This window comes from Bos indicus x Bos taurus, chromosome 3, assembly GCF_003369695.1.
Source record: "Bos indicus x Bos taurus breed Angus x Brahman F1 hybrid chromosome 3, Bos_hybrid_MaternalHap_v2.0, whole genome shotgun sequence".
In the NCBI taxonomy this organism is placed as follows: domain Eukaryota; kingdom Metazoa; phylum Chordata; class Mammalia; order Artiodactyla; family Bovidae; genus Bos; species Bos indicus x Bos taurus.
In genome coordinates this window covers 30,837,562-30,851,939 of record NC_040078.1, presented here as the reverse complement: position 1 = coordinate 30,851,939, position 14,378 = coordinate 30,837,562, and the positions used below count along the sequence as shown (strand labels likewise).

The following is a 14,378-nucleotide window of genomic DNA, read 5'->3' as shown; positions in this document are numbered from 1 at the left end:
GCCATAAAATGGCCCACAGCAAAGAGTTCTATAAATTTGCTAAAGGTGGGCTATAATACAAGTCTAAGCTTCCCAGAACCACACAATAATTACCAATGCATTTTATACTTTCCCATTAAGAAAGAAGCATTAAGAGTTCAAAAAGAAGCATTAAGAATTCCTTATCCTGGGCTTCCCTGATGGCTCACTGGTCAAGAATCTGCCTGCCAATGCAGGCATGGGTTCAATCCCTGACCTGGGAAGATCCCGCAGGCCACAGAGCAACAAAGCCTATGCACCACAACAGTTGAGCCTTTGTTCTAGATCCCAGGAACCACAACTACTGAGCCCATGTGCCACAATTACTGAAGCTTGTGCACCTAGAGCCTGTGTTCCACAAGAGAAGCCATGACAATGAGAAGCCAGCACACCACAACTAGAGAAAAGCCCACGCAGCAACAAAGATCCAGCATAGCCAAAAGTAAATAAATAAGTAAAATTATAAAAAAGAGTTCCTTATACTAAGATAAGAAATTTCTCTTTAAGATTTTCATGAAGTAGATACTAGATAACAAGAATAATAGCCTAAAAGGTTTTTAATAAACACAGTGAGAAGTTCAAGGACCTGTTTCTTGCAAAATCCCTTAATATAGGCTAATTACATCTATCAGAAAAGGCTAGCTTTGACTTCCCAGGATGTGACTGTTCTACACTATCAACTACTTATGCACAGGGATTACTGCTTAATCATTTTGCATCCCCGTCATTTTGTACAACGTCCACATACAGTAGACATAAACTATTTCTTGTTCAATGAATTAAATGACATACCCCATGCTATTCCCAGGTAAAACACAGCCCCTTTCCAAACAAATAAATTTATCTTTTGTCATAAGTTTCAAAAGTTTTCTCATTTAGAGTAAAAACCAGAAGAGCAATGGACACAATAGTGTAGCCAGGGAATGGCAATATAAAATACAATATAAAAATAGTATACCCTGTACTGTTGCACAAATGAAATTTATATTCACATTCAGATTGATATCTTCTAGTAAACTGTCAAATAACTGTCAAATTTGAAATTGAGCACATATGCACAGGAATATGCTGACATTTATAATTTTTCTTAACCTCATGAATTCTTTGAAAAGGCTTTCTGTCATAAACCAAGGACCAAATGTACACTTATTATATATCACAAACATGGCTTGAAGCAATGTTTCTCATGAAAAAAGTAAACATATTCAAGATGCAGAAAATTAAACTCTGGGCTAATCATTTTACCTTATGATATATCCGTAACTCCAACTAGAAGAGCTATGATAATCTGTAATCTGTAATTATGATATATCTGTAAAAATAAATGTTTCCATAATACTTTTACTCTAAAACCAATGCCATAATTATACTGAAAGCAAAATGTAATACCTCCTATATTCTGCTCCTCTGAAAAGATTTAGAGGATTTCTCCATACTTTACATTCTAAAAAAAACAAAGAGAAAAAGGGGGAAATTAAGACAGTTTAATCTAATGTAGTTAAATACTAATTTAGCCAACATGGTAAGCATAATGCTGGCCACGTATAACACAAAGATGAATAAAGCATGTACCATCCCTGCTGTCATGCAGCATGTAATCAAATATAGTTATTCCCTTATTTCTGCCTCCGTAGCCTTTGGTCCACAATTCAAGTATAGCACTTACCATATTACAAAGTGACTATCTGTTTGGTTTACAGGTTTCTCCCTTTAAAATATAAGCTTTTAAAACTTTGTTCATGTTTGTATTTCTAGAACCTACCACAGAATCTGAACTAACTTGTTTAACTGAATTACATGTGGCATGAGAATCAGTTATGTAAACTATCACCTAAACTGTGTGCAAAGTGCTATGGTAGAGAGCTGTTCTGGTCTAAGAATAAAAAGGAAGTGATTAAGTTTGCTCTGGAGAAATAAGGGGAGACTTTGGAAAGGAGGTGACATTTAAATGTTGTTTTTGTTGTTGTTTAGTCATTCGATGGACGTGAGCCTGAGCAAGCTTCGGGAGTTGGTGATGGACAGGGAAGCCTGGCGTGCTGCAGTCCATGGGGTCGTAAAGAGTCAGACATGACTGAGCGACTGAACTGAACTGAGTCACTAAGTCATGTTGGACTCCTTGCAACCTCATGGACTGTAGTGCGCCAGGCTTTAAACTTGAATCCTTTAAACTTGAACCACTGTAAAAAATGAGTAGAAGGTTGCCAGATGAAGAACATTCTAAGAAGTAGTATTAGAAAATCACACAGCATAGTTCAATTAGAGTACATGGTGGAAGATTAAAGTACACGGTAGAAGGTGAGAGGGCTGCCGTGATGGCTCAGATGGTAAAGAACCTGCCTGCAATGTGGGAGACCTGAGTTCGATCCCTGGATTGGGAAGATGCCCTGGAGAAAAGAAAGCCAACCCACTTCGGTATTCTTGCCTGGAGAATTCCAGGGACAGAGAAGCCTGGCAGGCTATAGTACATGGGTTGCAAAGAGTCGGAGATGACTGAGTAACACCTAAGAAGGTGAGGAGAGATGTAAATGAGGCTACAGGACAGACTGGGGGAAACTGATGAAGGCGCTTATATACTACATAAAGAGCTTAGATATTGTTCTTAGTAAGAAGCCATCAAATGTTTATAAATAGAAAGATAACAAATATCAGGTCTCTGTTTAGATCAGCAGTTGCCAAAGTACCATGCATGGAACTGCAAACTAACAACACATTTCATAATAAATGAGAAGGCATTATTTGCCTTTTTAACTTTTTGAGTGAGTGAAGTCGCTCAGTCGTGTCCGACTCTTTGCGACCCCATGGACTATAGCCTACCAGGCTCCTCCGTCCATGGGATTTTCCAGGCGAGAATATTGGAGTGGGTTGCCATTTCCTTCTCCAGGAGATCTTCCCAACCCAGGGACTGAACCCAGGTCTCCTGCATTGTAGGTAGACGCTTTACCATCTGAGCCACCCTGAGAGTGAGGGCGTCCTTAAATTTTGTGCCCCAAGCATCTGACTTGCCTCACACTAGTGCAAGTCCTGCGAAGTTGGGCTGACGGTACAAAATCAATGGTTTGTAAAACTGCCAGTATTTTAAACTAGTAGTAATTGGTTCCTCACCCCTAATCTAGTAAACAGGCAAAAAAATATGAAAGTTGTCTTCAATATAAGCAATTGTTTTTTGAGCTGAACTAACTTTTTTTTCCGTGGAGTATCACTTTTATCTGAAAGAATCACCAAGAGACAACTTTATGATTATTCAGATAAATACCTAGCAGACATTTTTCTGAATGGTGAACAAAGTAGGTCTGCCAAATTCAAGGAAGAAAAAACAGTACTTGCTGCTGATGATAAGATTTGAACTTTCAAGTACATATTGGAATTTTGAAAAACTTGTATTAGTTACCATGAACTTGACAATTTCCCAATACTTAAAGGCTTTTCTGTGAAATTAGTGGTGATATTAATAAATCTCATTTTTAAAAACTAACAATGTATCAATATTTGGAAGACAAACATAACTCAGGGAATGAGTATTTTCTAAATGAACAATGAAAGACCCATTCAAAATGGGACACCAAGGGATTTTAATGTAACAGAACACGAAGAGCTAATTGGTATAGCATCAGATTCCATACTCCAACTAAACTTTAAGAAAGTATCTCTCAGTAAATTTTGCTGTTGTATTAAAAAAGAATATCCACAACTTTCTGAAAAGGTTATTAAACTATTCTTCCCTTTTCCAACTATGCATCTGTGTGAGAACAGATTTTCTTCATAGATGTCAACCAAAACAACATTTCACAACAGGCAATGCCAGAAGCAGATATAAGAATAAGCTATTTTTTTTTAAGCTAGATAATAAAGAGATTTAAGTGAATGTAAAGCAATGGCAGTCTTCTGATTAAAATTTCCTATTTGGGGAAATATAATTATTTTTCATGATATGTGTATTAGCTCAGGTTGCCCTAACTAAATACCATAGGTTGGGTATAATTATATTAGAGGTTAGAACTTCAACACATGAATTTGAGGTGGGAGAGAGACACAGTTCAGTTCATAGAAATATGTTAACATGCAATGGGTTTCTGTTATTTTTAAAATAATTAATAAGTATTGTTAAAATTTGTTTCAATTTCTAATATGGTAAATACTGGGCATATAATCACTATTTAAACAAAAGCTCTGTGAGGTACTCAGTCATTTTGAAGAGTATAAAGATTCCTGGTTTGAGAACCACTTTCTTATAGTAAGGGGAGAGAATGTGCTAAAAGGAGAAGTATCATAGGCATGGAAACTAGTTAGGATGCACAGCAATAATCCAGGAAAGAGATATCTAAGGCCCAGATACGGGGCAATGAATGCTGAACTAAAAGAAGGTAGAACAGAGTCAAGGTAATTTTTGAGGGGAAAACAATGAGGGTCAATAGTCTGGAGAAGAAAGGGGAAATAAAAGAGCTATTATCTAAAACAATTCAAAGGTTTCTCTTATGGAAATTAATAGATTTTAGGATTGTGGAGAGTATCTATTGAAAGAAAATTAGCAGCTTCACTTTGGACTGTAAGCTTAGGATTGCTGAGGGACATCAAAGGTGAAGATTTCTAGCAGAGTTAGAAATGTGAAAGTGAAAGTGAAGTCGCTCAGTCGTGTCCAACTCTTTGCAACCCCGTGGACTGTAGCCCACCAGGCTCCTCCATCCACGGGATTCTCCAGGCAAGAATACTGGAGTGGGTTGCCATTTCCTTCTCCAGGGGATCTTCCTGACTCAGGGATTGAACCCAGGTCTCCCGCATTGCAGGCAGAGGCCTTAACCTCTGAGCCACCAGGGAAGAGATCTTGAGGGCAGAAATTTAAAATTGGCTCTCCCAATATATATGTCTATGGAAGACAATATTATAGAATAAGATGCAGATACCCAGGGAGAGAAAGTGGAACCAAAGAACTTTGACTCAGTCTCACAATAGGGTGTAAGATCGTATAATGAATGCATTATTGTTATAATTATTTACAACTGGACTATGAGCTTCCTTATGACAGATCTATGTCATATTCATTTTAACATGCCTTATTCTTGAGAGCTTGTTTGGAGGTTCTAGCAGGGGAGCGCAGCTACTCATATATCCTTGACCAAAGACCAGTCCTCCTCTCTCAGGGATGGTCATACTATTCCACCGAGCACGCAGCTTTGGGAGGAATGCACATGGAGCAGTGAGGGAGGAAGGGGACACCTGCCTAGCCAGCCAGATAAGCTGAATCAACCCTGGTGACCAATGGGGTGACAGATGTCGCAACCAGATCACCCTCACATCCAAAATGCCTTATTCTTAAGAGTTCTATAATTATTTTATGAAAGGGGAGAAAGGAGAAGAGGAAAGAAAATTACCAGTATTCCTTCCCGTACTTCCTGAATGGCTGTCAACCCCATCCCTACTAATCCTGGTCAACTCCCACTCACACTTTATGGCTCAGTTTAAATGGTTCTTTCTCCGAAAAACTTCCCTGACCACACATAAAAAGTGCCATCAATTTCACTCAGGTAGTATTTTTCTACTAAACTAATATAAACTTCATGTTTGGTTTACTGAACAAATGAGACATTATGGCATTCTACAGAATTAACTCATTTGTATTATTACCATATGATTTTAACCTACACCAAATGAAAGTGAAAGTGAAGTCACTCAGTCCTGTCCAACTCTTTGAGACTCCATGGACTGTAGCCTACCAGGCTCCTCTGTCCATGGGATTTTCATACCAAATGAAAGGAACAATAATCCAAAAATGTCACTTCTATTTGGCTTCAAAGATTTTATTTTCCTAATTGTATAATTACTAGATACATATATAAGAATGGTCTATAATTTAAGTATGACAAAATAATATTCATACATTGATAATAGATTTTGATGTCTTTGTAAATATACTGACAAGAAAAAATATTTTTCCTAACTTCGCTCTCTTGGCTGCTGTTGCTGCTAAGTCACTTTAGTCGTGTCTGACTCTGTGCAACCCCACAGACGGCAGCCCACCAGGCTCCTCTGTCCCTGGGATTCTCCAGGCAAGAATACTGGAGTGGGTTGCCATTTCCTTCTCCAATGCATGAAAGTGAAAAGTGAAAGGGAAGTGGCTCAGTCATGCCTGACTCTTCGCGACCCCATGGACTGCAGCCTACCAGGCTCCTCTGTCCATGGGATTTTCCAGGCAAGAGTACTAGAGTAGGGTGCCAACTGCCTGCTCTCTTGGCAGAGATGGCTAATTGTCTCTGTTCTCTCCTTTATCAGCAATAAGATCCCCTTATCACCTGGGCACATGTACACTGAGAAAATGATTACAATTTCTAACCTCCCTTATACCTAGTTCTAGCCATTTGATAAAGATCTGACCAGTAGAAAGTAAGTCAAAATAGTATGTAACACTTCTGGGAAGAATCCTTGGCTGCTATGGGGAAAGTGTCTTTCTCCTGGCCTGTTCTCCTTCCTCCTGACTAGAATGTGGACATGATGGCTGAAGCCAGAGTGACTGTCTGGGAACACAAGGAAAAACTGCACAGGAGATGGCAGGCTAATAAAACAGAAGGAGTCCAAAAAAAAATAGGAGTCTAGGTCTCTGATGATCATTGCTCTCCATATCAGCCATTAAACCTATATTTAAAGGAAAGACAAACTTCTATTGTTAAATGTTTTCTATCTGCCACGGTCAAACACAATCTTAACTATACAGCTCTGAAAACACATTTCATTTCACCTGACAAATTCTGCCTGCTGGTTTCGCTCTCTCTGTTGTTGGAAGGAGAACCTGGCTCTGAAATGCTGCTTTCTGTTCCTCCCATCAATGGTCGCAAATGGCTTACAGAAACTTGCTCAATAAAAGATGTGCCATGCTTATGAAAGTACCACCATTCAAATATCTGTGACAAAGAGAAAATATCTTTCATTTAAAACAGAACTGATCAGCAGATATGAGCTCAAGTCAAAACATTCTCTCAAGACGTTCCTGTTTAATTCAGTCTTTTAAATGTACTTTCCTTCCAAAAAACAAACCAAACACAAGATTCCCTGATAACACATACCAAGCCGAGGTAAAATGCCTTTTTGTAGCTTTTTTTTTTCTTTTTATAGCTTTGTCATACAATTCAGACAAGCTTAGGCAACACTAGAAGAAATGTCTGTAAATAAAGCATTTAAAAAATAATAAGTGTCTAAGCTATTAATAATATGTTACAATGTCATTTTAGTCTATCTGTAGCACAATTAAAAGAAAAATAATTTTGAAACAACTAATATGATGTGCTTAACCACTAGACTAGGGTTAGAATTCCCACAGTGACTCCCAATTCAGCCATACTTTAGCTGTGTGTTTTGTATAAGTCACTTATATTCTCAGAGCCTCAACGTCCTATCCAGCAAATATGGCTAACAAGAATTAGAAGTTCTTCTGAATAATAAAATACTAATCCAGTATTTGGCAGTACTATTAATGTAGGTTAAGAGTCAAGTTGCTTCCCATATTGAACTATTTAAAAATCAGGATATTCCTTTCTTTCTGTTTCCACAGTTTATCGCTATTATAAGAGGAAATCTAAAGCAGCTCTCTGTGTTGAATTAGCAGAGTGTTTCATATTTGGATACTCCAGCCTTTTCAACTCCCTTTGCTGGCTTCTTTGGGTGTGAGCTTTAAACGACATGTCCAGAGGGAATTTTTCCTGATTCCACAGAATGGAAAACTATTTTATGCGCTCCCATAGGCTCTTTTTTTCCTTTCAGAGTAATCTTTGTACTCGTAATAACTAAACAACTGGCTTTGCTGCTATTCTTCAAGCTCCCAAGCACACCTCTTCAGGTAGAAATAACACAGCACAACTAGCTTCCTCATTTCAGGTGGTAAAAGAAATTATAAATAAACTTTGCTAATAAAAACTCATCAATATTTCAAGGGTAATGACACAGTTCAACCTTTAAAATGTTACTTGAATTCCTAATTTTTATAAATTTAAAACTCTGATTTGAAAAAAGTAACAAATTTTAAAAATTGTTTTACATATTATATGTTATGAATCAATATTATATATATGTGTGTGTGTGTGTCTAAGTTTTCTCCCCTCCTTATAAATGAGAAAATTAGGACTCAATTCATGTTACTTGCCCAAATGGCAGAGTCAAGATTCAAAACTACATCTGCTGGTTCCAAGATCAGTGCTTTTTCCACTATATCAGCTGTTTAAAGATATTTTATCTCCTTTATTTAGATTTTTATCAGTTCAGTTCAGTCGCTCAGTCATGTCCCACTCTTTGTGATCCCATGGACTCCAGCATGCCAGGCCTCCCTGTCCATCACAAACTTCAGGGTTTACTCAAACTCATGTACATTGAGTCGGTGATGTCATCCAACCATCTCATCCTCGGTTGTCCCCTTCTCCTCCCGCCTTCAATCTTTCCTAGCATCAGGGTCTTTTCAAATGAGTCAGTTCTTTGCATCAGGTGGCCAAAGTACTGGAGTTTCAGCTTCAACATCAGTCCTTCCAAAGAATATTCAGGACTGATTTCTTTTAGGATGGACTGGTTAGATCTCCTTGCAGTCTATTCTATGGCAAAATATGCTAAATTATGAAAAGGATTTATAAATCAATAAATTTGAGGCTTTTAGAAACAGAGTTTTCATCCAGATTTCCTCAACAATTTTTTTTAAGTCAAGAGAAAAGTCTCTTTTTCATCTTTAACAAAATGGTAGTGTCCCTATAGAAAAAAAAAAACAACTCCAATACAAATGCTATTATTTTTACATTTCTACTATAGTTACAGAGCACCACCTAGAGATGAGAAAAAATTCAGAAAAATTGCATTCACCATGCATGCCATAATACTTCTTAAGATTTTTATCTGTAGCAGTATTTTTCCAAAGTTGATACTAGGAAACACTAGCTCCTAAGGATATTAATAAAGATTACAAAATTTTTAAAAATCTTTTTAAATTAAAAATGACAGCATGGTTAAGTAAAGCAAGAGAAAGCTGAATTAAACAGGTTTTTATGTAACTTCTTAGAATAACATGGCCAAAATTCATCAAGTGCTACTATGTTGTTACAAGTTTTCACACACATTATCTCATTTAATCCTCATAACAATGAAACTGATACTATTTTTTATTTTTTTTTGCCAAGTCAGGCAGCTCATGGGATCTTAAGGTTCTGGACCAGGGATCCAACCCGGCCTTCAGCAGTCAAACCTGGGAGCCCTAAACCAATGGACCACAAGGGAATTCCCAAGTTGATACTACTATAATCCCCAATGTATAGATGAGGAAATTGGAGCTTTAGAAAAGTTAATTCACTTGCTCAAGAAGTCACACAACTAAAGTGATGGTTAGTCTAGTTTCCAAACTCTACTCTTAAACACTCTAGAGAGGTAAAACACTCTAGGCAGGTAGACTATAAGCCCAGTTCAAGACACATAAATTTTTAGTCTGCTCAATGTTGCCAGTATTAAAGTACTGGAAGACTTAAGATAAAAACTTTATATTCAGGTTTTCTTGAAATCATTTGAAAAAACTGAAAGTTCTAGTAATACGGTCTGCAAATCTACATGGCAACAATTATCTTTAGCCTTTTCTAGAAGGAACATAGCCTTTTCTAGAAGGAATATGTACTGTCCAGATTAGAGTCTTCAAAGTAAATAAAAATTTTACTTTTTACACTCTGCCCATTTTACTCATTTTTGTTACTAAGCCAAGTTTCCGAGCATTTACCTGGGGAATTCACCTCCCACTAGACTCCCCACAACATACAGTCTTTTATATGCAAATGAATACTACCAATCTCTAAAAGTAGAGAGGAAGTTGCAGCGTTTTTTATAATGCTTTTTCACATTTTAAGAATGCTAATCTATAAGTACTTATAATTATAACCACTTAAAGAGATTTGATTTTTAGATAAACACCAAAGCATGAAGGAAATGGAAACTACTTACAAATATTAGTCCTGATATCAAAGAAGATGTCCCTGTAAGTGCCACATAGAATTTGGGTGTCAATGAATTTAAAAATACTGTCACTGAAAAAAAAAAAAAAAGTCAAAGTTTAAAAGTACTGAAGTTACAAATATGTAGGTGTCTTTATGAGTTGAGGAACATACATAGATTAATATCTAGTATGAGATTCATTTGAGAAAGCTGTAATTTTTTAAAAAGCTACTTTGCATTCTCATTGTATAGTATCTTAAAAATGCCTTCCCACATGTAAGGAGATCATTTAGCTTGCTGTTGAGAATAAAACCAAGAACATCATAATTTAGACAAGACCTTTTGCAGTTGCACCACATATATTACAAAGGAGGATTAAAACGATTTCCTAATTATTTTGGTGAGATTCAAATCAGTGTTTCAAATTAGAGGGAAGGAAATAGTGTAGTATTTGACAAGTCACCAGGAGAGGCAAAACAGCCCAAAGAGAAACTAAGCAAAGCAAACCAAGTGCTTCCTATATCTGATTCACTGAAAACCTGGACCAGACTCTTCACTTCAAATAATAATCTCATAAATACTTTGGGTTTTATAAAGAAATAAAAATCTGTAAAGTCACTGACTCTCATCTGAATGGCATATCTAATTAATATGTAGAAAAAAAAAAGATAAACTCAATGAGTAACATTTCACTGAGCGTACAAACCACTAGTGAGCACTTCATTAACCTGTAACAGAAACACCAAATTAGCTTTTTCAAACAGTCTAGGAAGGTCAATTTATCTAGCTTGTTTTAGTGTGTTAGTTGTATATGGATTTACATACTCGGTTCTTAAAAGGTCCAAAGTATTTCAGAACATTATCTCAGTCTTTCATATTATCTCACAGAATAGAAAACCGAACACTTGCCTTCTCTTTCTACAGAAAAATAAAACAGCACTGACAGTCAAAATCGTCACACAATAGAAATACTTCCATTTTAATTTGAGGTTGCCGATTTGTAATGACATAGTAAGAGGCCCTGGCTCCCATCCACTCTGACGCGGCTACAGCTAAAGAGTATTTGCAGAATCCAAGGGATCGTCACCTCTGAGATGTCTTAGATGTCTTTGGGTCTTCAGCCCACACAAGCTCTCTACGAATGTTGAAAGAAAGAACTAAGGAAAGTACCCACTACTGTTTGTCGCTCTCTTTCTCTTTACTTCCTGCATTGTTCTATTTTATTACTCAAGATAAAGTCTAAAACAGAGAACGGACAAAAATACAACGGAAACTATCTCTTGAGAAAGCTATTTTAAAACATGAGAATAGTTGGCTAAGATCGTGGTGTTTTCTCTTAGATGTTTTGTTGTCTGGGTGTGGGTTATCTCAGCTGAGTGGCGGGAGACTCAGAGGGTGTGCATCCAGGTCTGAAACTGCTCTAATCTGCCCTATCACCTGAAGCCTACAGCTTGTCAGGTGGTTTCTCCTAGGGCGCCAGAAAGCACACGATAGAGGGCGGATCTTAAGAGTTCCGGGAGGAGCCGGCGGCTGCAGCTCAAGTTTGACAATCAGCTGCGGCCTCAGAGAAAAAGAATCCACTCGGTCGCTTAAACTAACTCATTCTCCGAGGCCCTCCAGTGATAAGGAAATCTCTGCCCTTTGGCCTTTGCCCCCGACACCTTTAACAGCCCCCTACCCCGCACCGCCGCCCGTCCCCGGGGAGCTCTGGGCCTCTCACCCGCTGCTAAATTCTCACACAGCCTCAGCGGGACCCTCAGAGCGTAAAGCAGCCCCAGCCCCGCCACGAACCACAGTGAGGCCCCAGTGCCCGCCAGACCAGCCCGCAGCCGCTCCCTCCAGCCCAGCGACGGGCTTAAGCCGGGAGCAGAGGCAGGAGACGCCGCAGCAATCGCTGCTTCACCTAAGCCGTCACCGTCCGCCATCTTGCCGCTCCCGCTGGCGCCGGGAGTTGGGAGGGGAGAAGGGCAGGAAAGCGGGAGTCGGGAATCCTGGGATAGTGGCGGACCTAAAGTTGGCCTCCGTGAAAACTGATAGTCCCAGGGAACGGGGACGAAGATCTGAAAAGTGGAGGAGCGCCCCAGGACTGAGCTACCTATTCCTTCCGAGGGAGGGAAAGGGCGGATGGCGGCACCTATTTTGGAGGAACTGAACTGTGACCCCTGGAGTTAAGTGTTTTAGCCTCCAGACGAATGAGGGTCGCCTTCCACCCCATTCCTAGGGTTGAAAAAACCACCAACCGTTCCAGAGTCCGAGCAGCACTAAGCCCTTTGGGCTCGGCTGTCATGGAGAGCACTGATACTGGGAAAATCTACAGGTGTAGCGACAGCGATTTGGTCGGCTGGAGTTCGGGCGCCAATACCAGTCGAAACACTCTCCCAACGTCCCATAGATGAATAGGGAAATGGCTGCAGCTCTGGCGCCAATACCAGTCGAAACACGCTCCCAACGTCCCCAAAATAAGTGGGGAAATGAGTGTAGCTCAGTGAGAAAGATATTAGATTTAAAATTAAAGTTAGCCGACTCCGTGGGTGCCGGGGCCCGGAGCCATCACCCCCGTCCGTAACTGACATGGCGCTCTCGCGGTCGGCGTTTCCGGGCGGGTCCTTCGGACGGCCCTCGCTGTGATTCCATCACTCGGCTTTCTTCCCAGCCTCCCTCGCGCCAGGGCCGGGCTGGGCCAGAGCAGCCCAAGATGGCCGACTTCGAGGATCGGGTGTCGGATGAGGAGAAGGTAAGGGGTTCGCCTCTCTCTCTTGCCTCTTCCCGGGACAGGGTAGGGAGGCCCGACCTGACTGCGGTGGGAACCCCGGCAGTGCCCCCAGGAGAAGGAAGCTTCTCGGTCCGTGCCGGCGTACGCTCTCCGCAGTCGGGACGCTTCGCTGCCCTTTTAGGGGCTTTCCTTTGCCTCACGGTGGCCCCAGTTCCCCATTCCTCAACTCTTTTACTCCTGGGCCTGAGGCACAACCCAGTGGTCTTCCTGCGAGAGAAGAGACTTTCCGTTATTGAATTGTGACTGTGGACCCTTTTTGTATTTGAGAGAGGGCGATGGTGATGTCGCGACGAATCAAGAAGCAATTATTTTACCGCCTTTAGCTGTTGGGGCTCACCCCATCCCCCCATTTTTAGATATGATTGGGGCTAGTTTAGGGCGAGTCACTTCCTGGTCAGGGTGGCCTCTTAACTTCCCTTTTGCTCCTCCTTCCCCAGGAAGTGATCTTGCTGTCACGACTCCTCGACAGGGAGAGGTCTCTAATATCTTGGCCACCTGTCCTACACCTCTTTTTCCACATACTACCGGCTAAACTAACTCGCGGTAATAAATGTGTAAGCCTCAGAGACATTGGCCTCAGAATCTGAACACGCTTTTCTCTGTAACATTCCTTTGGTTGTATGTATACGGCCCCCGCAGTGACTCCGTCCCTTGCGTCTTTTGACGATAATTTTTGAAAATCAGTGTTCGATTTTTTTCTTAACAAGTTTAGCCAACGAATTCTTTCTTTTTTAACTCGAGAAAGGTTTTCTGTCGCACATAAACTTAATGTTAACACATGCAAGTCTGGACAAAGCTTCCTGCCTTTTTTCGTGCTCCACTGTGATGTCTTTGATTATAGTTGAACTTGTCAATGTGTAATTTGTATGCTTATTTCTTTAAAAGTGTCTTAAGAGAATATTCCACCTTAGGTGGAATAATTTTTTTCCTGACAACTGCAAACTTTTCATAACAGTTTGTCAGGCTTTTCAGTAAATAGGTTAAAGATTTTAGAACTTGTGAATATTACAGTGATTTCACAACATAATTCGTAGTAGGACAAGGCATTTCCCACAGTGACTCTTACAAAATGTATACCTCTGAATGGTCTGTAAATGTATCTGGGTTTTCTTGGACTGTTTATGATCCAAGAGTCCTCTGTATGGAATAACTTGATATATCATATACACCATGCCATTTTGAAATGCTGAAGAAAGCGCTGAACATTCACAAGCCATTGAACAACACTTAAGAATTAGATTTCCTCTTACTTGGAAATCGATTCTCATAAATGTAAGATTTAGCGGGGCAAGGGCATTTTATACTGTATGTGAACTTAACGCTAGAGAGAAAACTGTTAATATAATAAAGTGTTTATTCTAAAGGCAAAAAGTTATAATTCAGATGAAGTTAAATTACAGTGAAAATCATGGGATAGCAAAGCATTTGTTAGGCCAACTGATGATCCACTTAAGCAGAATTTCACTAGGAATTTAAGATGATAAACTTTGAAGTTTACCAGTGTTGGGTTTTTGTTTTTGACACAGGGTTAGAATGCCTTTTTAATTATACTTGGAGGAAAAATACATACTTCGAAGTGTAAATTAAGATGTCTCTGGATATTAACAGTGTTGAAATTAGTGACATTAAAAAAATAGCCTTAATTTTATAG

General features: G+C 39.5%; 2 protein-coding genes across 17 annotated transcripts in view; one reads left to right on the top strand and one right to left on the bottom strand.

The window, feature by feature from the left end:
• Positions 1 to 12,543, bottom strand: part of ST7L (suppression of tumorigenicity 7 like) — a 143,140-nt gene extending 130,597 nt beyond the window's left edge. For 4 of the 16 annotated variants that reach the window (XM_027536151.1, XM_027536150.1, XM_027536153.1 and 1 more), the window contains exons 1-5: positions 11,675 to 11,918; positions 11,042 to 11,089; positions 9,964 to 10,046; positions 6,746 to 6,908; positions 1,408 to 1,462 (exon numbers count right to left, since the gene is read on the bottom strand). In XM_027536151.1, coding sequence (XP_027391952.1) covers positions 1,408 to 1,462; positions 6,746 to 6,908; positions 9,964 to 10,046; positions 11,042 to 11,089; positions 11,675 to 11,879 — 554 coding nt within the window. In that variant the 5' untranslated portion in view covers positions 11,880 to 11,918. Of the gene's footprint in view, positions 1 to 1,407; positions 1,463 to 6,745; positions 6,909 to 9,963; positions 10,047 to 10,779; positions 10,860 to 10,930; positions 11,090 to 11,674; positions 11,921 to 12,194 lie in introns of those variants that run through there. The other 12 variants (XM_027536157.1, XM_027536156.1, XM_027536164.1 and 9 more) reach the window with 11 other exon arrangements.
• Positions 12,544 to 12,585: 42 nt separating this feature from the next.
• The window catches only part of CAPZA1 (capping actin protein of muscle Z-line subunit alpha 1), a 44,287-nt gene continuing 42,494 nt past the window's right edge, over positions 12,586 to 14,378 (top strand). Inside the window, exon 1 of the mRNA XM_027536168.1 lies at positions 12,586 to 12,688. Within this exon, the coding sequence (XP_027391969.1) occupies positions 12,650 to 12,688 (39 nt within the window). The 5' untranslated portion in view covers positions 12,586 to 12,649. The remainder of the gene's footprint in view (positions 12,689 to 14,378) is intronic.